Genomic DNA, 21,610 nt, shown 5'->3' with positions numbered 1-21,610 from the left:
ACTGCATAGAGGAAGCGGAACCTAGCAGAGTTCACGTGACATCACATGACTCTTCTCCAGTCTGTGCAGTACCAGAGAACGCAGAGGGAGGCCGCGCCCTCTGCTGAAGTCTGTGAGCGGCATCGAGGAGCTGCAGTGCAGGTAAGGGGGTGGGGAGGGTGTTTGAATGAGTATGCGTGATTGAGGGAATTAATCTGTGAATGAATGAATGAGTGTGTGTGTGATAGCATGGGTGTGTAAGTGCTGGAACCTAGGCATGATGGGACTGTGATTGCTGTTAGCAATCACACCCCTATCATGCCAAGTCAGCCAGTACATGCTGAAACCTAGCTAGCTGCCCCCCTTGTGTATTGATGCTGCCAGCAGTATGGGGTCTGCACATCACTTACAGCCACCCTGTACCAGCATGTACTAGCTGACTTGGCATGATAGGAGTGTAATTGCTAACAGCAATCACAGTCCCATCATGCCTAGGTTCCAGCATTTACTGGTTGGATGTGTAAGTGCTGGAACCTAGGCATGATGGGACTTTGATTGATGTTAGCAATCACACTCCTATCATGCAAAGTCAGCCAGTACATGCTGAAACCTAGCTAGCTGCCCCCCTTGTGTATTGATGCTGCCAGCAGTATGGGGTCTACACATCACTTACAGCCACCCTGTACCAGCATGTACTGGCTGACCTGGCATGATAGGAGTGTGATTGCTAACAGCAATCACAGTCCCATCATGCCTAGGTACCAGCATTTACTGATTCCCGCACCGGGGCCCTGAGGCTTCTAGTTACGCCCCTGCTAAGGGATCTCTTGATAGATGGTGGTGAAGCCAATTGGTTAGTCTAAGAACAAAATAAGGGGTTCTGTTATCCGTGCGGTTAATTTAAAGCCTGCAAAAAGGTAATTGACCTAGGATATTATTCAAGGTTAAGGGACACATCATTTTTCACTCTAAAATTGTTACTTAAGCCCTTCAAATCCGATGTTTAACATATCACGTGGATGTGACAGCCACTTCTCAGAAGCACATAGAACCCTGGTGGGGGCCTAACAACCTGGGGGTCCTGAAATTATAGATTAATTCCAGTTGAGAGAATTAAAACATTTTGCAGTGTGTCTGAACAAGACTTGGGCGCCAGACAAGTCTTTGTTCGGAAGGAAAAGAAAACCCTTCATATTCCACGTTTATTTGCCTGTTCCCGTGTTTGTTTCGGGCGAATATTCGTGTACGTTCTTCATGTATGTTTTTCTCTTAGTTTTCTGCCGGTTTTCTAGCAGAGGTTAACACGGGGTTAACGTGGTAACAGCAGCAGCTTCTGCACCAGGGGGCTCCTCTAGCATCAACCAATGAAGAGCAGCTGCTCTTCATTGGTTGATGCCAGAGGAGGACCATGCCGCTGACCAATAGAGTCACTTTAAGTCCTGGCGCGATCCTACAGATTCCTGTTCCCGTTAACCCCTGCTATGCTACAAAGACTTAAGGTAGGCTAGAGACAGTGACTTGTATAAGGGGAAGGGACCGGGGAGATAAGCTAGGGGATATTTACCAAAACAGTCATGCAGAGATAAGGATTTATGTTTTACTTCTTCGTCTTTGTGTACGTTTACCCACCGCCATATTAGTTTATTCGGTATTCGGTTTGAACAACGCAAATGCAACATATTCTCTCAAATATGAGTGCACAAGTCTAGTCTTAACCTATAGTACTTAGATTCTAGTCTTAGCTGAATTTTTAATATTCATTGTCTGTATCTAAATATACATTTTGTAGTTAGTGGTGGAATCTGTGGGTTTCAAATAAATATTATGATCAATGCGCATTTATTTATTCTGGGTACATACAAGCTTAATTTACTGGTTGACGTTTCCTTTAAAATCAAATGTTTTGTGAATCATCAAGAACCTGAATATTTAGTAAATAGTATTTTTTGAGTTGCTAACCTTTTGTTCATTCCTCTCATATATTGATACTGCAGGGGTTCATTTGTTGTGTGTTGCTTCATAGGGAGGGGCAGCTATTTAATGTGCATTTTGTGAACTACCTTCACAATGGATGACACCTGCATTCAGGTGAATAGCGCGTTTGTGGGTTTTTTTGTTGCACACTCTGCACACACCCTTTACTTTGCATTATTTTTGGAATTGGAGTCATTTTATTATGCCTTTATGGAGTTAATGCAGTTCGGTGTTTTGTCTTCATAGAGGTGGATACTTAATAATAAGTGCTGACACTGAGACAGATTGGTAATATTGTAGCACGCAGGGATGGCACAAGAAATTGTGCTGGCTGGGTCCAAGAATGAAATGCTGCCCCCTCACCAAAATGACTCCCACCAAAACCATGCCCACAACCATTATATGACACCCACACTAACACACACATTTACATGCACACACACACACACACTAACAAACACAGACATACAAGCAGATACACATTAACATACGCAGACACGCTAACATGCACACACTGACATTATCCGAACTGGACACACAGATTAACACAGGCACTCAATCACAGACACCCACATTAACATGAGTTATATGGTACTGCATTGATGGTATTTCCAGTAGTACCAATACCTGTGGTATCTTGCTGGAGGACCCCTGCTATCTTTGAGGATTCATTACTTGGATGTCATTACCTCCATTGCTTGCTTTTGACATATTTTCTACCTAAACCTGTTTTATAAACAGTCATATACTACTAGTTTGGTGCAGTGACTTTAACTAATTCAATTCCTAGCTGAGTATTTTAAGTATGTCCACATATGTGCAATGTTGTATTGTGTGTGTCTTTCTTACATGTAATCTTTAATGTATGCTTTATTGTAGTGTAATATTGGATAATGTGGATCAAAAGAGGTTTGCTGGTACTGTAAAAGTGTAACTTAAATTCAAGTCAGGAACAGTATTTCAAGAACAAAAACACACTGCACACATTCACAGTCTAGTAATATATATACCATATTTGCTCGTTTATAAGACGAGGTTTTTTCCAGAGCAAATGCTCTGAAAAATACCCCTCGTCTTATAATCGAGGTCGTCTTCTAATCAGACCTCATTCTGCTGGGGCCAGGCTGCTTACCGTGCTTTGGTCGTGAGCAGCGCTCCTACTAGCTGCAGGAGAACAGGAAGCTAGCACAGTCCTCACATAACTCTGCCTCCCCCTCCTTCCTCTGGGGGCGGGGCCAGAGAAGTTGCTCGCACAGCCGGGCCCCTGCAGAAGTCTACGAGTGGGAGATCTGTAGTTCAGGTAAGGGGGTGGGGAGGGTTTTTCAGATTAATGTGTGAAGTATGTGTGATTAATGGAATGAATGAGTATTTAAATGTTTGTGAATGAGTGTGTGTGTGATAGCATGGATGTGTAAGGGGGGTGGTGGTGGTAGCATGGCATAGGGAGGCTGTAATCACACTACTATCATCCCCAGGTTCCAGCATGTACTGGCTGCCTTGGCTTGATAGGAGTGTGATTGCTGTTAGCAGTTATATATATATATACCTCCAGAAATGCATTTTAACCCCCTATATGCCACTCAGCCCCATGATATGCATTTTAACCCCCTATATGCCACTCAGCCCCATGATATGCCTTTTAACCCCCTATATGCCAGAGTGGCATATAGGGGTATAAGGCATATCATGGGGCAGAGGGGCATATAGGGGTTAAAAGGCCTATCATGGGGCACAGTGGCATATAGGAGGGTAGAAGACATTTCTGGAGGCAGAGTGGCATATAGAGGGTTAAAAGGCACATTAAGGGGCAGAGTGGCAAATAGGGGAGTATAAGGCATTTCAGGGGGCAGAGTGGCAAACCTGGGGGCAGATGTGCATAACTGGGGGGGGCAGGTTGGCAAATAAAAGGAAATAAAAAATATATATTTTTCTCAATCATAGCTTTTATTAAATATGAAAAAATAGTTTACATTAATTAATATTTACTAGTAAAACGTTTTTCCTATAGGGTAGTCTTATATTCAGGCTTTTTGTTTTTTTCCTAAATTAATATTTTGATTTTGGGGGGTTGTCTTATAATCAGGGTCGTCTTATAATCGAGCAAATACGGTATATTTTTTAGAAGTTTTACGTATGTAAATGTGTATACTATATATCATCTTTTAAGTCCACATTTCTTTATAACCCTACATAACTCTCTTTGGCACGGTAATTAAATGTGACACTTTTATTGTATGATGTGCTGTTTTTTTTACCAGACTTAACAGCTCTGACCTTTCTGTGCGCAAACAATCAGTTGGTAACAGAGACAACCTTTGAGTTATCTGTAGATGTTAATAGTTGACCAGACAATTTTGAAGTGGGAGGTGAAGGAAATGACAGGTGATCAGTAAAGCCTCAGTAGTTGCTATTATTGCTTGAGCATCTTTTCTATAACACAAAGCCTTTGTGAAAGAGACATGTCATGGCAAATGATGCAGGCAACAAATTTGTTGCATGTTCTCTTTTTGCTATTGCTACCATCACAAATAGATGCAAGCTGCAGAAATGGAAATTTCACTCTAAATGTGATAATGTTGAATGATTCAATGACAGAATGGAATCTTGAAGCTATCAAACCAGCTGTGGAACTTGGATTAAAAGTTGTAACTAGAGAATTACAAAATGAAGGTATGGTTTATTTCCAGTTATTTGTAAATGCACATGTACACACATTTTTTTTTCTGGGAGATGTTTGGTTAAATGATTATCTGTTGTTGGGCAATACCTATTTGGCATCACCAAAAAGCTGCCCAGATACTAACCAACGACTGTATTTGAAACTAATTGGACGTCTTAGGGGTTGTTGTTAATTAGTGAAATATTCCCTGTAAAATATATAAAATAAACTACCCAGCCATGTTCTACTCTATTTCTTGGTTAAAGTAGGAGTATACGATGGGTAATTATCTCAAATCAAGATAAGCTCTAAAACTGTAATTACATGACTTAGATTTAGAGTAAATTAATCTATTTTAAGAAAATAAATGCCATTGAAACTTAGGCACACTTCTCTTAACCTGTTAAATGAAGCACATAATAGTAACTTCTGCATTTAAAGTCTTAGATTAACAACACCTTTATGCCTATTCCATGCATAGCACTTCTGCTGGGAGACTATTCCATTTATAAATCACCCTCCCTTACTTTACATCTAAGACTCTTATAATTTTTAATATGACCTTTCATTCTAACATTTCTCCTCCTTTCAAATAAGCTTCTGTCTTGTACTTTGTTAAATCCCTTTAAGTAATTAAAAATGTATTTTACGTCTTCACTCTCGCTTCCTTCATCCAAGCTATACATATTGAGATCCTTTAACTTCTTCTATCATTTTTAACCTGTAAACCACTTACCATTTTTGTAGCCCTCCTTTGAACTATCTCCAATATGTCAATATCCTTCTGGAGTTTGGGTTTCCAGACCTATACACCTGACCAGAGATGTGTAAAGTGGCATAACCATATCCCCATTCCTGCCACTAATGTCTCTCATTGTATTGTACAATCCAACTTGGCTTGCCTTTTCAGGTGCTCATGGGAAATATTTATTCCTAAATCCCTCTGACTGACAGAACAGTGCACCCAATACTATATTCTGCCTTGGGACTACATTATTTTACCCATGTTAAACTGTGGCTGCCATGCTGTATTTGTCTACTCTCTTGCAGATCTTTGTATCATCTGCAACAAAACATACCTTACCATTAAGATATTCTGTAATATCATTAATAAAAATATTAAAAAGTACAGGTTTCAAAGACTGTGATTTGTTTATGAGTGTTATATGGAGGACAGTGTCAAATGCCTTGCTGAAGTCCAGTCAGGTTATTTAAAATGCTCCTCTCTGGTTCTACTCCTGCCAAAAAGACCTTCAAGTGGATGTAAGCCTGAATGGTTGAAAGCTCCAATAAAAGGGAGGTTACTAGAAAGGTCATAATGAGATCAGGGCCGGCCCAAGACATTGTGCTGCCTGGGGCGAAGTGTGAAATGCTGCCCCCCGTATGTGTGGTGTACAGCCCCCTCTATAATGAAATCAGCAATTGTCTATCCCAAACCCCCGAAGAACCAATTTAAGTTTCCTTTTTCATAATATATTCAGATTGAAATAGAGTAAATAACACGATACCTTCACTTTTCTTCACACTGATTTTGTCCTTTGAAGTGACTAGAAATTCAGGAAGGCGTTTTATCTCTGGATAAATAAAAATTACAAAGTTCTATTTATCCCTACAGTAAGTAGAGTGCCAGGAAACAGATAACCAAATACACACCAGGACAGGCTCTGCCACACTGACACCCAAACACACACACACTAGGACAGGCTCTGCAACACTGACACCCAGACAAACACACCAGGACAGACTCTGCTATACTGACACCCAGACACACACAACAGGACAGGCTCTGCCACACCGACCCCGAAACACACACACCAGGACAGGCTCAGCCACATCAGGACGGGATAAGCTACTAAGAGCATAAAAAAATGCTTTCCACATTGCTGCTTGTTGTGTGTTTGCCACCTTTGTGTATCTGTGCCCCCAGCCAGGCCCCTGTGTGCATTTTGCCACAACACACCTCTGTCTATTGATTTATTTGATGCCCCCAGCCAGCCCCCCACCCTTGTGTTTTGACCCCCCCCTTTTGTACTGGTTAATTGTAATGCCCCCCATACCCATGTGTATTACCCCCTCCCCTTTGTGTATAGATTGTCCTAATCACCCTGTTGTGTACCCTCTAGGGGCATGAATATGTCCTCCATGACTCCATCCCTCCATCTATCACCTCAGTTATTTTTTTTTTTAATACAAGATATCTCTGTTGGAGCAATGGCAATGCATCCTCCAAAATTACAAGAAATCTTAGAACCTGTTGATTTTTAAAGGCCTTTTACAATGCCCACAACCACCCTAATAAGTTTAACACTGTGTTAAACCTATGGTTGCAAAATATAAGGGAAAGAACCAAATATAATTCAGTGTTAGATGTTAACAATCTTTTAGTCGGATAACTTTCAGGTGATACAAAATATGCTTGGTGTGTATCTAATTCTGCCCTCGTCCCACCACCCAGCCTTTAATTTTTTTGTAATGTCAAATTTGATATTTAGTGAATATGTTGCATTCCAGTTATGTTATACTTTTGGATACGTTTGGGAACACAGGATGACAACTAACACTATTAATGATACCAACCATTATTTGTTTGAAATGTATTATATATAAATACTAATAAAGATATCTATATGTCTCTACTTGGCTGACCCAGCTGTTTGTTTTTTCCAGCCTACGTTAGTGAGGTTAAAGTCATCCATGATGATGACTCCATAACCTCACCTTTCATTGACATCTTCATTATTTCTTTAATTAGCAGATGATCACCCATATGTTTACAACTGCTTTGTTGGCAAGTTCTAAAGTTACCCAAACTGTCTCTAGGTTCCTTTCTTACCTTGTATAAGGTTAGGCTTTAAACTATTTCTCACATAAAGGCCAACTCCTCCTGCTTTTCTGCCTTCTCTGTCCTTTCTATATAACATGTAGCTTGGCATGGCACCATCCCAATCATTTTGCTCATTTTACAAGGTCTCATTAACCACCACTTAATCCACACCAATTTTTACACATCACTGTAACTATTTTCTAACTTGTGTGTCACCAAATGTTGTGGTTTAGCTATTTCAGCATCAATACTGATCCCACCATGCCATTCACAATTTCCCAAATCCCTGCCCTGAACCTACTCTAGCTACCCCTTTAATGATTTCTCCCACACACACTCACTATAGTTTAAAATCTCCTCCAACCCTCTAACCATCTTTTCTCTCAGAACAGCACCCCCCTCATTATTGAGGTGCAGACCATCCCTGCCATAGAGCCTATTAAGTCCTGCTGCTTTACTGATGTAGCATAATATTCCTGCACACATTGATACTGATGAGTGAACGGTATGGGCATGGGTGACAAACTAAGGATAAGGACCTCTTACATTTCTCTTTTCTTCTGACAGGATCATGCATCTCATTTTACCCCAAAACAGGACGTTTGCATGTATGTCTATTGTACACTACACTTTATATCAGACCTGCATACTGAAAATATTTTTTTGTTATTTCTTATAAATATTGATTAAAATAGTGATAAAGGCACAAACAACAATTATTACAAAGAATTATCCAGTTTACTCCTAAACACATTTAAGGGACATTCCAGTCATTATATTCACTGTAATGCATACGATAGATGTGTGTTCTTTTTGAATTTCATGTTGTCCCTTTGCAAATGTATGGGGGGAGGGGTACAGAATCCCCCCACGTATGCATTTGCTCCTTTCCCTAACCCCAGCTTTGCCTTGCAGGAAATATGTTCCACTAAACATGGACTGGATATAATTACTGACAGTCAGCTCGTGCACTAACTTGGTGTACAATGTGGGTTAGGGTCCTTTCAGACTCCTGTGTGCATGCGTGAATCTACCCTCTCCCTACCCCCCTCAATATCTACCCTCTCCCTACCCACTTCTCACTATCTACCCTCTCCCTACCCCTCCTCTCACTATCTACCCTCTCCCTACCCCCCTTTTCACTATCTACCCTCTCCCTACCCTCCTTCTCACTATCTATCCTCTCCCTACCCCCTTCTCACCATCTACAGTCTCCCTACCCCCTTCTCACTATCTACCCTCTCCCTACCCCCCTTCTCACTATCTACCCTCTCTCTACCCCCCTTCTCACTATCTACCCTCTCCCTACCCCCCTTTGTAGGTCACTTACCGTGCAGTCCTGTGGTGGGGGCGCGAGGCCTCTGTCTCACTACTCTGGGAAGCTCCGGCACCCGAGACAGACTCCTCACGCTCCCACCACTGCAGTCGGGCAGCGCTGAGGCAGGCGGCGGCAGAGGAGACAGAAGGTTGCTGAAAACGACCGCTCGGCACCCCTTGGGCCCCCCTGACTGACAGAACTCCAGGGCCCGGGCACAGTCACGACCCCTGCGACCCCGGTAGTTCCGCCACTGGTGTTAGTGTAAAAAAGTTTCCAGGAATTCTTGAAACATTAGACACTTATTTTTAACCATCAAGTTAAAGTGCCCAGCAAAAATGATAAATAGATAAGCCACTTATCTTAGTTTCTTCCAATGACCTCAAGAAAAGAGAAAAAAAGTGTAGTGTATGAAATATAACACCGGACATACACTCACTGGCCACTTTATTAGGTACACCTTGCTAGTACCGCGTTAGACCCCCTTTTGTCCCAGAACTGCCTTCATTCTTCGTGCCATACTTTCTACAAGGTGCTGGAAACATTCCTCAGAGATTTTGGTCCATATGGACATGATGGAATCACGCAGTTACTGCAGATTTGTCGACTGAACATCCATGATGCGAATCTACCATTTGACCACATCCCAAAGGTGCTCTATTGGATTGAGAACTGGTGACTGTCGATGCCATTGGAGTACAGTGAACTCTTTTTCATGTTCAAGAAACCAGTTTGAGATGATGTGAGCTTTGTGACAGGGTCCATTATCCTGCTGGAAGTAGCCATCAGAAGATGGGTACACTGTGGTCATAAAGAGATGGACATGGTCAACAACAATACTCAGGTAGGCTGTCACGTTTAAAGGATGCTGAATTGCTACCAAGGGTCCCAAAGTGTGCCAGGAAAATGCTCCCCGCAACATTACACCACCAACAACCTAGAAGACAGGATGGATCCATGCTTTCATGTTGTTTACGCCAAAATCTGACCCTGCCACCTGAATGTCGCAGTTGGAATCGAGACTCATCAGACTAGACAACGTTCTTCCAGTCTTCCATTGTCCGATTTTGGTGAGCCTGTGTGAATTGTAGCCTCAGTTTCCTGTTCTTAGCTGGCAGGAGTGGTACCCGGTGTGGTCTTCTGTTGCTGTAGCCCATCTGCTTCAAGGTTTGACTTGTTGTGCGTTCAGAGATGTATTATACATACCTTGGGTATAACAAGTGGTTATTTTAGTTACTGTTGCCTTTCTGTCAACTCAAATCAGTCTGCCTATTCTCCTCTGACCTCAACAAGGCATTTTCATCCACATAAATGCAGCTCACTGGAAATTTTCTCTTTTTCAGACCATTCTCTGTCAACCCTAAAGACAGTTGTGCATGAAAATCCCAGTAGATGAGGGCGTGGTTTGACAGAGGGCGTGGTTTGACAGAGGGCGTGGTTTGACAGCCGACCAACATGGACGCTTGACTTGCTGGCTCCGCTGGCCCACTGCATTAATTAGCTCCAAACGGCGCTTCTCTACTGAAAATGGGGAAACACTCGAAGGCTACCGCGACCCCTAAGCCTGCCCCGCCGAAGGGTCGACCGCTACCTACCTCCGTGAAGTCCTTCTTTCACAATTTGCCGGACGCGGAGTCCCGTGATTCTCTGGAGAAGGCCTCGCCACCTGGCAGTCCTTGTAGCGTGGCCTCGGATCTGCCGTCTGAATCCAGCCAGGATCCGCCGCATCTGCGGACGAATCGAGATGGTGACGGTTGGCGTGACACCCTGAAAGATCTACCTACCAAAGCAGATCTTATTTCTATTATTCGAGACACTCATGCACCGCTGAAAGCAGACCTCGCGGAAATCAAGCGGGACCTCCAAAGCATGGGCGACAGAGTCACTACCCTTGAAAGTGATGCGGTCGCTACTCGCTCGGCAGTGGATGCCGCTTCGGAGCAACTTCATCTACAGGCTGAGACTATTGCCCGACTGATGCAAAAGGTCGAAGACCTTGACAACCGGGGCCGTCGCTCTAACCTGCGAGTATGCGGAATTCCGGAGTCTGTTGCTGGGCCTGATATTACTACGGTGACCTGTGCCCTTTTTAACCGCCTGCTCCAACAACCGGATGACACGGTAATTAAATTTGACCGGATTCACCGGGCACTTCGCCCTAGACAGCCTGATGGTCGCCCGCCGAGGGATATAGTGTGCTGTCTCACGGAATACGCTGTGAAGGACGCTATACTTGCCGCGTGTCGCAAGGCCGGCTCTTTGGATTGGGATGGTCACGCTATACAAATCTTTCCCGACCTGTCTCCCATCACCCTTCAGTATCGTCGGATGCTCAGGCCTCTTACATCTGCCCTCCGGGATGCTGCCATCCCCTACCAGTGGGGCTTCCCGTTCTCCCTGATGGTTCGCAAGGGACCGGACCGCTTTATCGTCCGTCGAGCTGAGGATGTACCGGACCTCCTTGAGAAGCTGGGCCTACCTGCTGTACCTATTCCTGATTGGGAATTTTCTTTTCCTCTCCCACCCAAATTGAGCGACTCCTCGCGTGACTGGACGGTCAGACCCCCAGAGGCGCCGTAAATCCAGACCGGAATGATGCTCTCCATGATTACGCTGTAAGCTTACCTTGCTGTTCTTCACGGGACTTTTTCCTGGGCTGCTGCTGTGGTGCCTTTTTCTGGTGCTTCCCTGGACTCCTTCACGTCTTCTGATCGCCCGGCTTCGCTTTGAGGGTTGACCTCTGGCTGCACATCGCCGCTCCCTATCGTCCTGGATGACTTTCGGCTCTTCTGCGGTTGGCTGCCGCTCATGGACTACCCGTGTGTTCCCTCTCTCTCCTTGCGGACGTCGTTGGTACCGGCTTGTCCGGTACTTGCACTGTTTGCCGGGTTCATGCGAGGGTTGACCCTTCCTTTTGTTTATCTTTGCTTTGGCTTCTTTTTTTTCATTTTATTATTATTATTGTTTGGTGTTTTTATTTGCCGTGTACCTGGTCTTGCCTCGCAAGGCACCTGCTTACCGGGACTCGGTGTGTAGTATTGGGGGTTCCTCGCCTTTACGGCTACCCTATCGTTTTCCGCTTCTGGTAGCTTTTATTTTGCTTTTCGTCCCTGCTGTGTTCTTTCTCCTCCTTTGGGGGTCTTTTCTTTACCTAGTCATGACGATCGGGACGCCTTTTTCTTTTCCTTTCTTTTCGCAGCCGATCTCTGTCATGGCTCCCTCTTTACTTTGAGGACCTTCCTGGGTGGCGGGTTGTGAGTTTTACCTGCAGCGCTTCCCTTGGTCACCTGTTTCCGGGTTGGCCCGTGCCCGAATGCACTCTTCCGCACCCCTGTTAGCCCTTTTTGAGTTGTCAGTCTTTGTTGCACCCTTTCTCCTCCTTCGGGAGTCTTTTTCCTGCCTAGCCACTACGGTCAGGAAGCCTTTTCCTTTTTTCTTTCTGCTACCGACTCCTGTAGTGGCTTTCTCTTTCCTCTACAACCTTTGCCAGGGCAGTAGGCTGTGAGCCATGCTAGTTAGTTGTGCCAGGCTACTTTGTGGTCCTGGGCTATTTGATTGTTTGCCTCGCACACACTTACCCGCTTTAGCGCTTCTGTTCGTTAGCCCTCCGTGTCTGTTTGTCTTTTCTGTTGCACCCTTCTCCTCCTTCGGGAGTCGTTTTTCTTTCTAGCCATGGCGGTCGGGAAGCCTTTCCCTTCTCCTTTCTTTTTGCTCCCGGCTCCTGTCATGGTTTCTCTTTTGCTAGTGTAGCGCTCACCTGCCAGTGGCGGGTTGGGTGTCTGTTGCACACGATTGTGCATTTCACGGTCCCTGGTGGCCACACACACCTCTACACACTTATTTGTTTTATCCCCATTTATTTGCCTATTTTTGCCTATTTTTACGCCGTTTTGGTTTCTTTTGTCCCTTGTCATATTTCTGGTATGCGGTGGGCCACGGTGCCTGCTATAATTTCCTTTTTTTATTGGTTTGTAATTGTTTATTTTTCTCTCTGTGTTGTTTCTGCTGTCTCTGCTCCCTGAGCTGACCATCCTGGTTCCTTGTGTACCAGGCTTTTGGTTTTGTCCATTGTTTGGACATTATGGCTCTCCTGTTGCTAGGCACTCTTTGTGTTGGTGCCTGCCTCGTGGCTTGTCCACGCTTTATGTTTTATGGTTCTTGTGTTTATATTTGTATGGATTTTGTTGTCTTGATGGCGCGTGTCCTCTGCTCACTCTTCTACTGTCTCTCTAGGTGTCGCACTCATGCAATCAGTGGCGACTCTAGAAACAATATATAGGGGGGGCACACAAGATACCACAGTCAAACTGGGGGGGCATTAATAATTTCCACCATTAAATCATACCACTGAAAAAACATATATATATATATATATATATTGTGGCAAGGTTATACTGTGGACTATTCAAAGCTACAATAAACCACATCTTGCTTTTATTCTGCTGGTGTTCGGAGTTTCTTGTTTTGATCGGGCCGTCCTGCCACAAGTGGTGTCAGAAGTGGGATATTGCGTGTTTGAACCCTGTATCAACATGGAGGATGTTTTAAAGGCCCTCCTGCATGCTACTACAGTGCAACAGGAAACCAACCGGCTGATAACTGCTCAGATGGGAGCTATGATGGAAGCACAGCAAGAGGACAGGATTGTCCTAAAAGAGATTGTACAGCAGCTCTCAAAAACTACCACAGATGAACAGAGCAGCAGTCCAAAACCAATCCATGCAAATCAGTATCTGCAAAAGATGACGCCGCAAGATGATGTGGAGGCCTATCTAACAGCTTTTGAGCGAACTGCCATCAGAGAGCAATGGCCTCGCACTCAATGGGCTGGTATAGTTGCACCTTTTTTGCTTGGTGAAGCTCAAAAAGCCTATTTTGACCTAGAGGAAGAGGCGGCTGCTAGTTATGATATTCTTAAAGCAGAGATTCTTGCAAGGACTGGCGTGACTCCAGTGATCCGTGCCCAACGGTTCTATAATTGGAAATACCAGGAACAGAAGGCACCAAGATCACAAATGTTTGATTTGATTCATCTGGCCAGGAGATGGTTAAAACCAGAGAGTTCAACGCCTGCTCAAATAATCGAGACCTTGGTTTTGGATCGTTTTTTGCGAGGATTACCCCAAGGCCTACGAGAGTGGGCAGGGCAGGGAAGCCCTACCACTTATGATGCAATGGTGGCACTGGTTGAACAATATACAGCAGTGAGAGAGTTAAAATCTACATCACAGACTAAAATGCAGCAGAACCAAAGACTGCTCACAAGCTCAAGGCCCTGGAACTATGGGAAAAATCAAGTTGTGATCCGAACTGGAGGCCCTGAAGTTTCTCCGGATGGAAGCCAGGACTATAAACCCTCAAAAGGATGGCAACCCAGGAAACCTCCAATTACTTGCTTTGAGTGTGGGGAGCTAGGTCACATAAAAGCTGTATGTCCTCATTTGCAGGAACCTATGGAATGTGGGTATAATTCTATAAATGACTTTTGTGGACTAATCTGTTTGGTTGGGAAACAGACCGAAAAATGTGTATTTGATAAATCTGTTTTGTTAAATGGGAAGGAAACCGTAGCTCTTGTGGACTCTGGGATCGATATTTCCTTAGTAACAAGCAGTCTCATTCAGCCGTCTCAGTTGCTCCCAGGTAAGAAGGTTGGGATACTCTGTGTACATGGCTGTACTGTATCATACCCTACTACCTCTGTAAACATAGGCTATGGGGGCCAAACATTTCTAGTAGTGGCTGCAGTGGTACCTAAATTACCCCATCCCCTTATTCTTGGACGTAATTTCCCGGCGTTTCAAAGCCTGATTCAAACCCCGTGGGAGTCTGTAGAGGAGAACCCCAGGGCCAAACCCAAGAACAGGCTAATATTGTGGATTTGGAAATTGGTTTAAATCAGTTTGGAAGGGAACAAGTCAATGATTTAACATTGCAAAATGCCCGTAACCAAATTGTAGAAGTTAATGGGACCATGGTTGATGGGCAATCCAGAGACAGGTATCCTCATTTCATTCTTAGAAATGACCTACTTTATAGAGTGATCAGAGAGGAGGGGCAAGAACTTGAACAGCTCTTAGTACCAAGGTCCTTCAGGAGGAAGGTGTTGGAATTGGCCCATTCTCATTTGTTTGGGGGACACTTGGGGGTAGAAAAAACTCAGGAAAGGGTTTTAAGGCGATTCTTTTGGCCTGGGGTATATGAAGAGGTAAAGCGGTACTGTGCCTCATGCCCAGACTGCCAGCTAGCGACCCCAAAACCTCGTCTAAGAGCACCGCTAATCCCATTGCCAATTATTGAAACCCCTTTTGAGCGAATTGCTATGGATTTGGTGGGACCAATAGAAAAATCGGCTAAGGGTAATCAATATATTTTGGTCATATTGGATTATGCTACACGCTACCCAGAAGCTATTCCCCTCCGAAATACTGCCTCCAAAACCATAGCGAAAGAATTGCTTCAAGTATTTTCTCGTGTAGGGTTACCAAAAGAAATTTTAACTGACCAAGGTACCCCTTTTATGTCCAGACTAATGAAAGAGTTGTGTAATTTGTTACAAATAAAAGCTTTGAGGACATCTGTGTACCATCCTCAAACAGATGGGTTAGTTGAAAGATTCAATAGGACCCTGAAACACATGTTACGTAAAGTTGTTGATAGAGATGGGAAAAATTGGGACACTCTCCTACCGTACTTACTGTTTGCTATTCGGGAGGTTCCCCAATCTTCTGTAGGGTTTTCACCTTTTGAGCTCCTTTATGGTAGGCATCCAAGAGGTTTATTAGATATAGCGAAGGAGGAGTGGGAAGAACAAACGGTACCAGGACAGAATGTCATTCAATATGTGGAGCAACTCAAGGGGCGCATTACACAAATTTCTCCCATAGTCAGACAATATCTGGAGGAAGCTCAAAGAAGCCAACAGGTTATTTACAACCGTCAGGCAGCAGTACGTTCTTTCCAACCTGGGGACCGAGTGATGGTCCTTGTTCCCACTGCCGAAAGCAAACTCTTGTCTCATTGGCAGGGCCCATATGAGATTATTGAACAAGTAGGCCCTGTAAACTATAAAGTTCGACAGCCTGATCGTAGGAAAGTTGAACAGATTTACCATATAAACCTGCTAAAACCCTGGAAGGATAGAGAAAGTAGTATGGTTGCTATAGATAAATCCCCAGACCCAGATGTTAAAATATCTGCTCATCTCACCCCTGAACAGCAAAAGGAAGTTAAAGAAATGATATCAAGACATAAAGATGTCTTTTCTAGTATTCCTGGCAGAACTAGTGAAATCTGCCATGATATTATCACAGAACCAGGAGTTACAGTAAAAGTAAAGCCCTATAGAATTCCTGAGGCAAAAAGGAGTGCAATACAAACAGAAGTAGCAAAAATGTTAGAACTGGGAGTCATTGAGGAATCACATAGCCAATGGTCTAGCCCCATAGTTCTAGTACCTAAGCCAGATGGGTCAGTTCGTTTTTGCAATGATTTTAGAAAGCTTAATGAATGCTCTAAATTTGATGCATATCCCATGCCTCGGGTTGATGAACTCATTGAGAAACTGGCACAGGCCAGATTCCTAAGTGTGTTAGACCTTACAAAGGGTTATTGGCAGATCCCGTTGACGGAAACCGCTAAAGAAAAAACTGCATTTGTGACCCCTGAAGGTCTGTACCAATATACAGTTTTGCCATTTGGGCTTCATGGAGCCCCAGCAACCTTTCAGAGGTTAATGAATAAACTTCTGAGACCTCACTCCAGTTATGCTTCTGCATACTTAGATGATGTAGTCGTCTATAGCCGAGACTGGGACTCCCATTTGGGAAAGGTAGAAGCGGTTTTAAATAGTATTCGGAAAGCTGGTCTTACTGCTAATCCTGCCAAATGTTCTATTGGATGTATGGAAGCCAAATATCTTGGTTATACTGTAGGGAGAGGTCTGGTAAAACCTCAACTCACTAAGGCTGAGGCTATTGAACATTGGCCACGCCCTCTAAGAAAGAAACAGGTCAAAGCTTTCCTAGGAATAGTTGGCTATTATAGACGCTTCATACCCCACTTTGCCACTCGAGCTGCACCTCTCACTGATTTGATTAAAGCAAAGGCACCAGATACAGTGAGATGGAATGATGATGCAGAAAAAGCTTTTGCAGACTTGCGCACAGCTTTATGCAGGCACCCTGTTTTAGTAGCCCCGGATTTTAAGGAACATTTCTTTTTGCAAACTGATGCTTCTGATGTGGGCCTGGGGGCAGTATTATCTCAGATGATAGGAGAGGAAGAACATCCTGTGTTGTTTTTAAGTCGTAAGTTGTTGCCAAGGGAGCAGAAGTATGCTACTGTAGAGAAGGAATGTTTGGCCATTAAGTGGGCAACTGAAACATTGAAATATTATTTGTTGGGCAGATCTTTCACCCTCATCACCGACCATGCTCCACTACAGTGGATGCAGAACAACAAAGACAAGAATACTAAAGTCACACGTTGGTTCCTCTCTTTGCAACAGTTTAAATTTGTTGTGAAGCATAGGGCTGGGCTATTGCATGCCAATGCAGATGCATTGTCTAGGGCAGGGGTGGGCAATTAATTTTCCCATGGGGCCACATGAGAAATTGGAATGGTTTTAGAGGGCCAGACCTCTACAAACTACAAACTCCGAAGCCTTGTCCATTTTGTTAACTTATGTGCTGTTTAATAAAGTTATTCAAGCCTACGTCATTGGTAGAGGTGCTTGAATAAGTAAGGCCTGAATAACTATTAGCACAGCACAGAAGTGAACAAAATGAACAAGGCTTCGGAGTGCATACCGTATTTTTCGCTCTATAAGACGCACCTGCTGATAAGACGCACCTAGATTTTAGAGGAGAAAAAAAAGGAAAAAATATTTTGAGCTAAAAAATGGGCTAAAATATTTATTACAATAACTGAATAAGCTATGAACACAGTAAGACACACGCAGTAAGACACACTAAGACACACACAGACACAGTAAGACACACACAGACACAGTGAGACACACACAGACACAGTAAGACACACACAGACACAGTAAGACACACACAGACACAGTAAGACACACACAGACACAGTGAGACACACACAGACACAGTAAGATACACACAGACACAGTGAGACACACACAGACACAGTAAGACACACACAGACACAGTAAGACACACACAGACACAGTGAGACACACACAGACACAGTAAGACACACACAGACACAGTAAGACACACACAGACACAGTGAGACACACACAGACACAGTAAGACAGACACAGACACAGTAAGACACACACAGACACAGTAAGACACACACAGACACAGTGAGACACACACAGACACAGTGAGACACACACAGACACAGTGAGACACACACAGACACAGTAAGATACACACACACACAGTAAGACACACACACACAAACACAGTAAGACACACACACACACAGTAAGACCTCCCTCCCTAACCCCCCTTCTCAGTATCTCCCCTCTAACTCCCTAACCCCCCCTTCTCAGTATCTCCCCTCTAACTCCCTAACCCCCCCTTCTCAGGATCTCCCCCCCCCGCCCCGGTCACTTACCTTAAACTCCTGTGTTGGAAGCGTGAGGCGTTTGTCTCGGGTGCCGGCGCTTCACTGCTGATCGCCGGCGTCTGACGTCATATGCCGGCGCCCAGCGTAAAGCGCCGGCACCCGAGACAAACGCTTCCAACACAGGAGTTTAAGGTAAGTGACCGGGGCGGGGGGGGGACACCGGACTCATTGGTGAGTCACCAGGACACTCTTTGCGGGCCGGTCCGAGCTATTCAGCGGGCCGGATGTGGCCCGCGGGCCGTGCTTTGCCCAGGTCTGGTCTAGGGTGCACAGTTTCTTGTCGAAGGCCGCTTCACACACCTGTGTTAAGCTGAGGGGGAGGGTATGTGGCAAGGTTATGGAGTCTGTCTACATAAGTGGCAGATTGGAACGCTCATTATTCCCAGCATGAGGGGGTTAATTGCTGGAGGTCAGCAAGGTGGAGCCAATTAACCTGCACTCAGGTGCTTAAAGGGCGGCCGTTAGAGGCATTAGGGGTCTGGAAACAGGGAGAGAGGCAGTCAAGCCAGAGTCCCTCAGACTTTATCAAAAGGATTTGTTTTTGTTTTGGTTTATTTACACTATGAAGTGCAATACTGTGGACTATTCAAAGCTACAATAAACCACATCTTGCTTTTATTCTGCTGGTGTTCGGAGTTTCTTGTTTTGATCGGGCCGTCCTGCCACAATATATATATATATATATATATATTGCCAAAAGTAATGTGCTATGGAATGATACTTTTGTTATTGGACAATACAATACTTGATCATTCAACATGGGAAGCCTGAAGCCACAATTTAGTACGACTAATCCTTGAAATCCTTTAAACAACACAATACCTTAACTTTTGCACTAAATGATTTCAGGGCCTAATATTAGATCCTGCTACTGATATATATATATTAGCCCCTGCTGCCCATATATATTAATATTAGTCCCTGCTGCCGATATATATATATATATATATATATATATATATATATATATATATATATATATAAATATTATATCCTGCTGCTGATAGGAGGTATAGATCAACACATTAACACACAAACCCAGCTTTGCATGTATAGATCAATTGAAATTCACTTGTGATCTCAGCACTGAAGGTATATATCAAATAAACAGAATCAGACATACAAATCCTGTATTTGCAGGTATACAATAATAATATATGAAACGTAGCATTGCAGGTATAGATCAAATAAATACATGGAAACAGCATTGCAGGTATTAATCAACTGAACAAGACATACAAACCCTGTATTTGCAGGTATACATAAATAATGTATGGAAACATAGCATAGCAGATATGGATCTACAGAATAACACAGAAACCCAGCTTTGTAGGTGCAGATCAATTGGAATTAACATAAAAACACGGCATTAAAGGTATATTTAAAACCCCCTAATTTACAGGGATAGATCACAGGTTGCACACCCCAACCACGCTGCCCACATAGAACCTGGCCAGCACCTAGATAACACACATAAGATTTGGCATCTTTGTCCCATATACACCCTGCCTGTGCCATCTCGGTCCCCAAGGCTCAAACATCCTGCTAGTGCCATCTTTTCCCTTCCACAATTATACATCTATGATACACACAAACACATTAACTCATGCTCTCCCTCATTCAGACAATTCATCCACACATTAACTCATGCTCTCCCTCATTCAGACAATTAATCCACACATTAACTCATGCTCTCCCTCATTCAGACAATTCATCCACATATTAACTCATGCTCTCCCTCATTCGGACAATTCATCCATTTTGAGAAACTACGCCCCTTGGAGCTTCAAATGAGGGGCTACATGTATTTCTAGGACAAAAGTTGAGTGCACAAATAATGATGGAATATGTCGCTTTGGCTAGAAAATATGTTTTTTCTGTCCATAGCGACATGTTCATTTGTGTCTTGTGCACTCCAGGTTTGTACTAGAAACACATACAGCCCCTCATTTGATGAGCCAAGGGGTGTAGTTCTTGCAAATGTGTACTTTTTGTGCCATAATTTAACTTCCTACATGAGCAGTAATGCCACGTCAAGGCTTCAACCCTAATTACTGACCGCTCACACGCCTTTCATATCTCCATTCACTCGCAGAAGCACACACCATACTTTACATACATTCACTCACAGAAGCACACACCATTCTTTCCCCTTACAATCCCAAAGAAATTATGGTAAAGGGAGAAAAAAAAATCACTTTTACAGCAAAAATAAGTTTTGCAGTAAAAATGCAAGGCGCTCCAGGGATGAGATGGTTACTCACGTACCGCACAGGCTAAATGGCTGATTTTAATAATATTTGCAGTTCATCAGGATTTCAAAAATTGCCTCCCTCTACCATTGACTAAATTTAACCTCATGAACAAAGGGATCATGGGATTAAAAATTAGTATCGGCCATTTTTAAAAAGGGAATGTGACTTTTTATAGCTATATCATCACTGTGGTAACATTGGCTACCACAGTGATCATTTAGCTAGAATACTTAAACTTTATTGATTTTTTTTAAATTAAACTACTTTATGCTTAAATAATTTCATTTGGGGGTCTCTAGGCAATTTTGATCTTTTTTTTATCTGCCTTTAGAGACCCCCAAATCATTTTTTTTTACATTTTTATTTTTTTAACTTAAGATTTTTTTATTCTTTTACAAGTTATATACCGTTGGAAAGGTGAGGTGGGGGTCTGTAGCTGCTTAGATGCTTGAGATACAGGCATCTAAGCAGCATGCCCCCATACCGCTTTAACTGACAATTGTCAGTTATTAATAAAGTTGCGCGGTGACGTCATCGCGTCATTGCGCGTGCCGTCACCGGCCGGATCGGGTGGCCCCGGTGATGCCCTTCAGTGTGAGGGGCAGATCGCCGGGGCAGGTGGTGATGGGGGTCCACAGACCTCCATCAAGGTAAGATACTGCTAGCGACGGCACCATGCCGTCGTTAGCAGTCAAGGGGACTGTCCTGTGTGGCTCCAAAATCGGCGGGGGGGCAACAGGGGGGGCAAGGAATATCCTAGGGGGGGCAATTGCCCCCCCTTGCCCCCCCTGTAGCGACGCCACTGCATGCAATCGAATAAAGTGAGATTTACTACCCTTAATGTTCGGGGCCTTAATAAGCCGGAACGTCGTTCTCAACTGATTCACTTCTTGCGGTCTGCTAAATCTAAGGTCGCCTTTATTCAGGAGACCCACTTCAGGGCCGGGAGGGAACCCAAATTATATTCTCAACACTTTCCTCTCCTCTACACGTCTAGCTCCCCG

General features: G+C 43.8%; 1 protein-coding gene across 1 annotated transcript in view; it reads left to right on the top strand.

Annotated features, from left to right (window-relative positions):
* The first annotated feature begins 813 nt into the window (after positions 1–813).
* The window catches only part of LOC149284413 (guanylyl cyclase C-like), a 159,841-nt gene continuing 139,044 nt past the window's right edge, over positions 814–21,610 (top strand). The window contains exons 1-2 of the mRNA XM_089496809.1: positions 814–832; positions 4,486–4,628. Coding sequence (XP_089352935.1) covers positions 814–832; positions 4,486–4,628 — 162 coding nt within the window. The remainder of the gene's footprint in view (positions 833–4,485; positions 4,629–21,610) is intronic.

The sequence above is a fragment of the Sceloporus occidentalis genome, unplaced genomic scaffold (assembly GCF_023333645.1).
Source record: "Sceloporus occidentalis isolate IW3139 unplaced genomic scaffold, rSceOcc1.0.p SCAF_94, whole genome shotgun sequence".
NCBI lineage: Eukaryota > Metazoa > Chordata > Lepidosauria > Squamata > Phrynosomatidae > Sceloporus > Sceloporus occidentalis.
The sequence above is the reverse complement of the archived record's forward strand: the minus strand, read 5'-3'. Positions and strand labels throughout refer to the sequence as shown.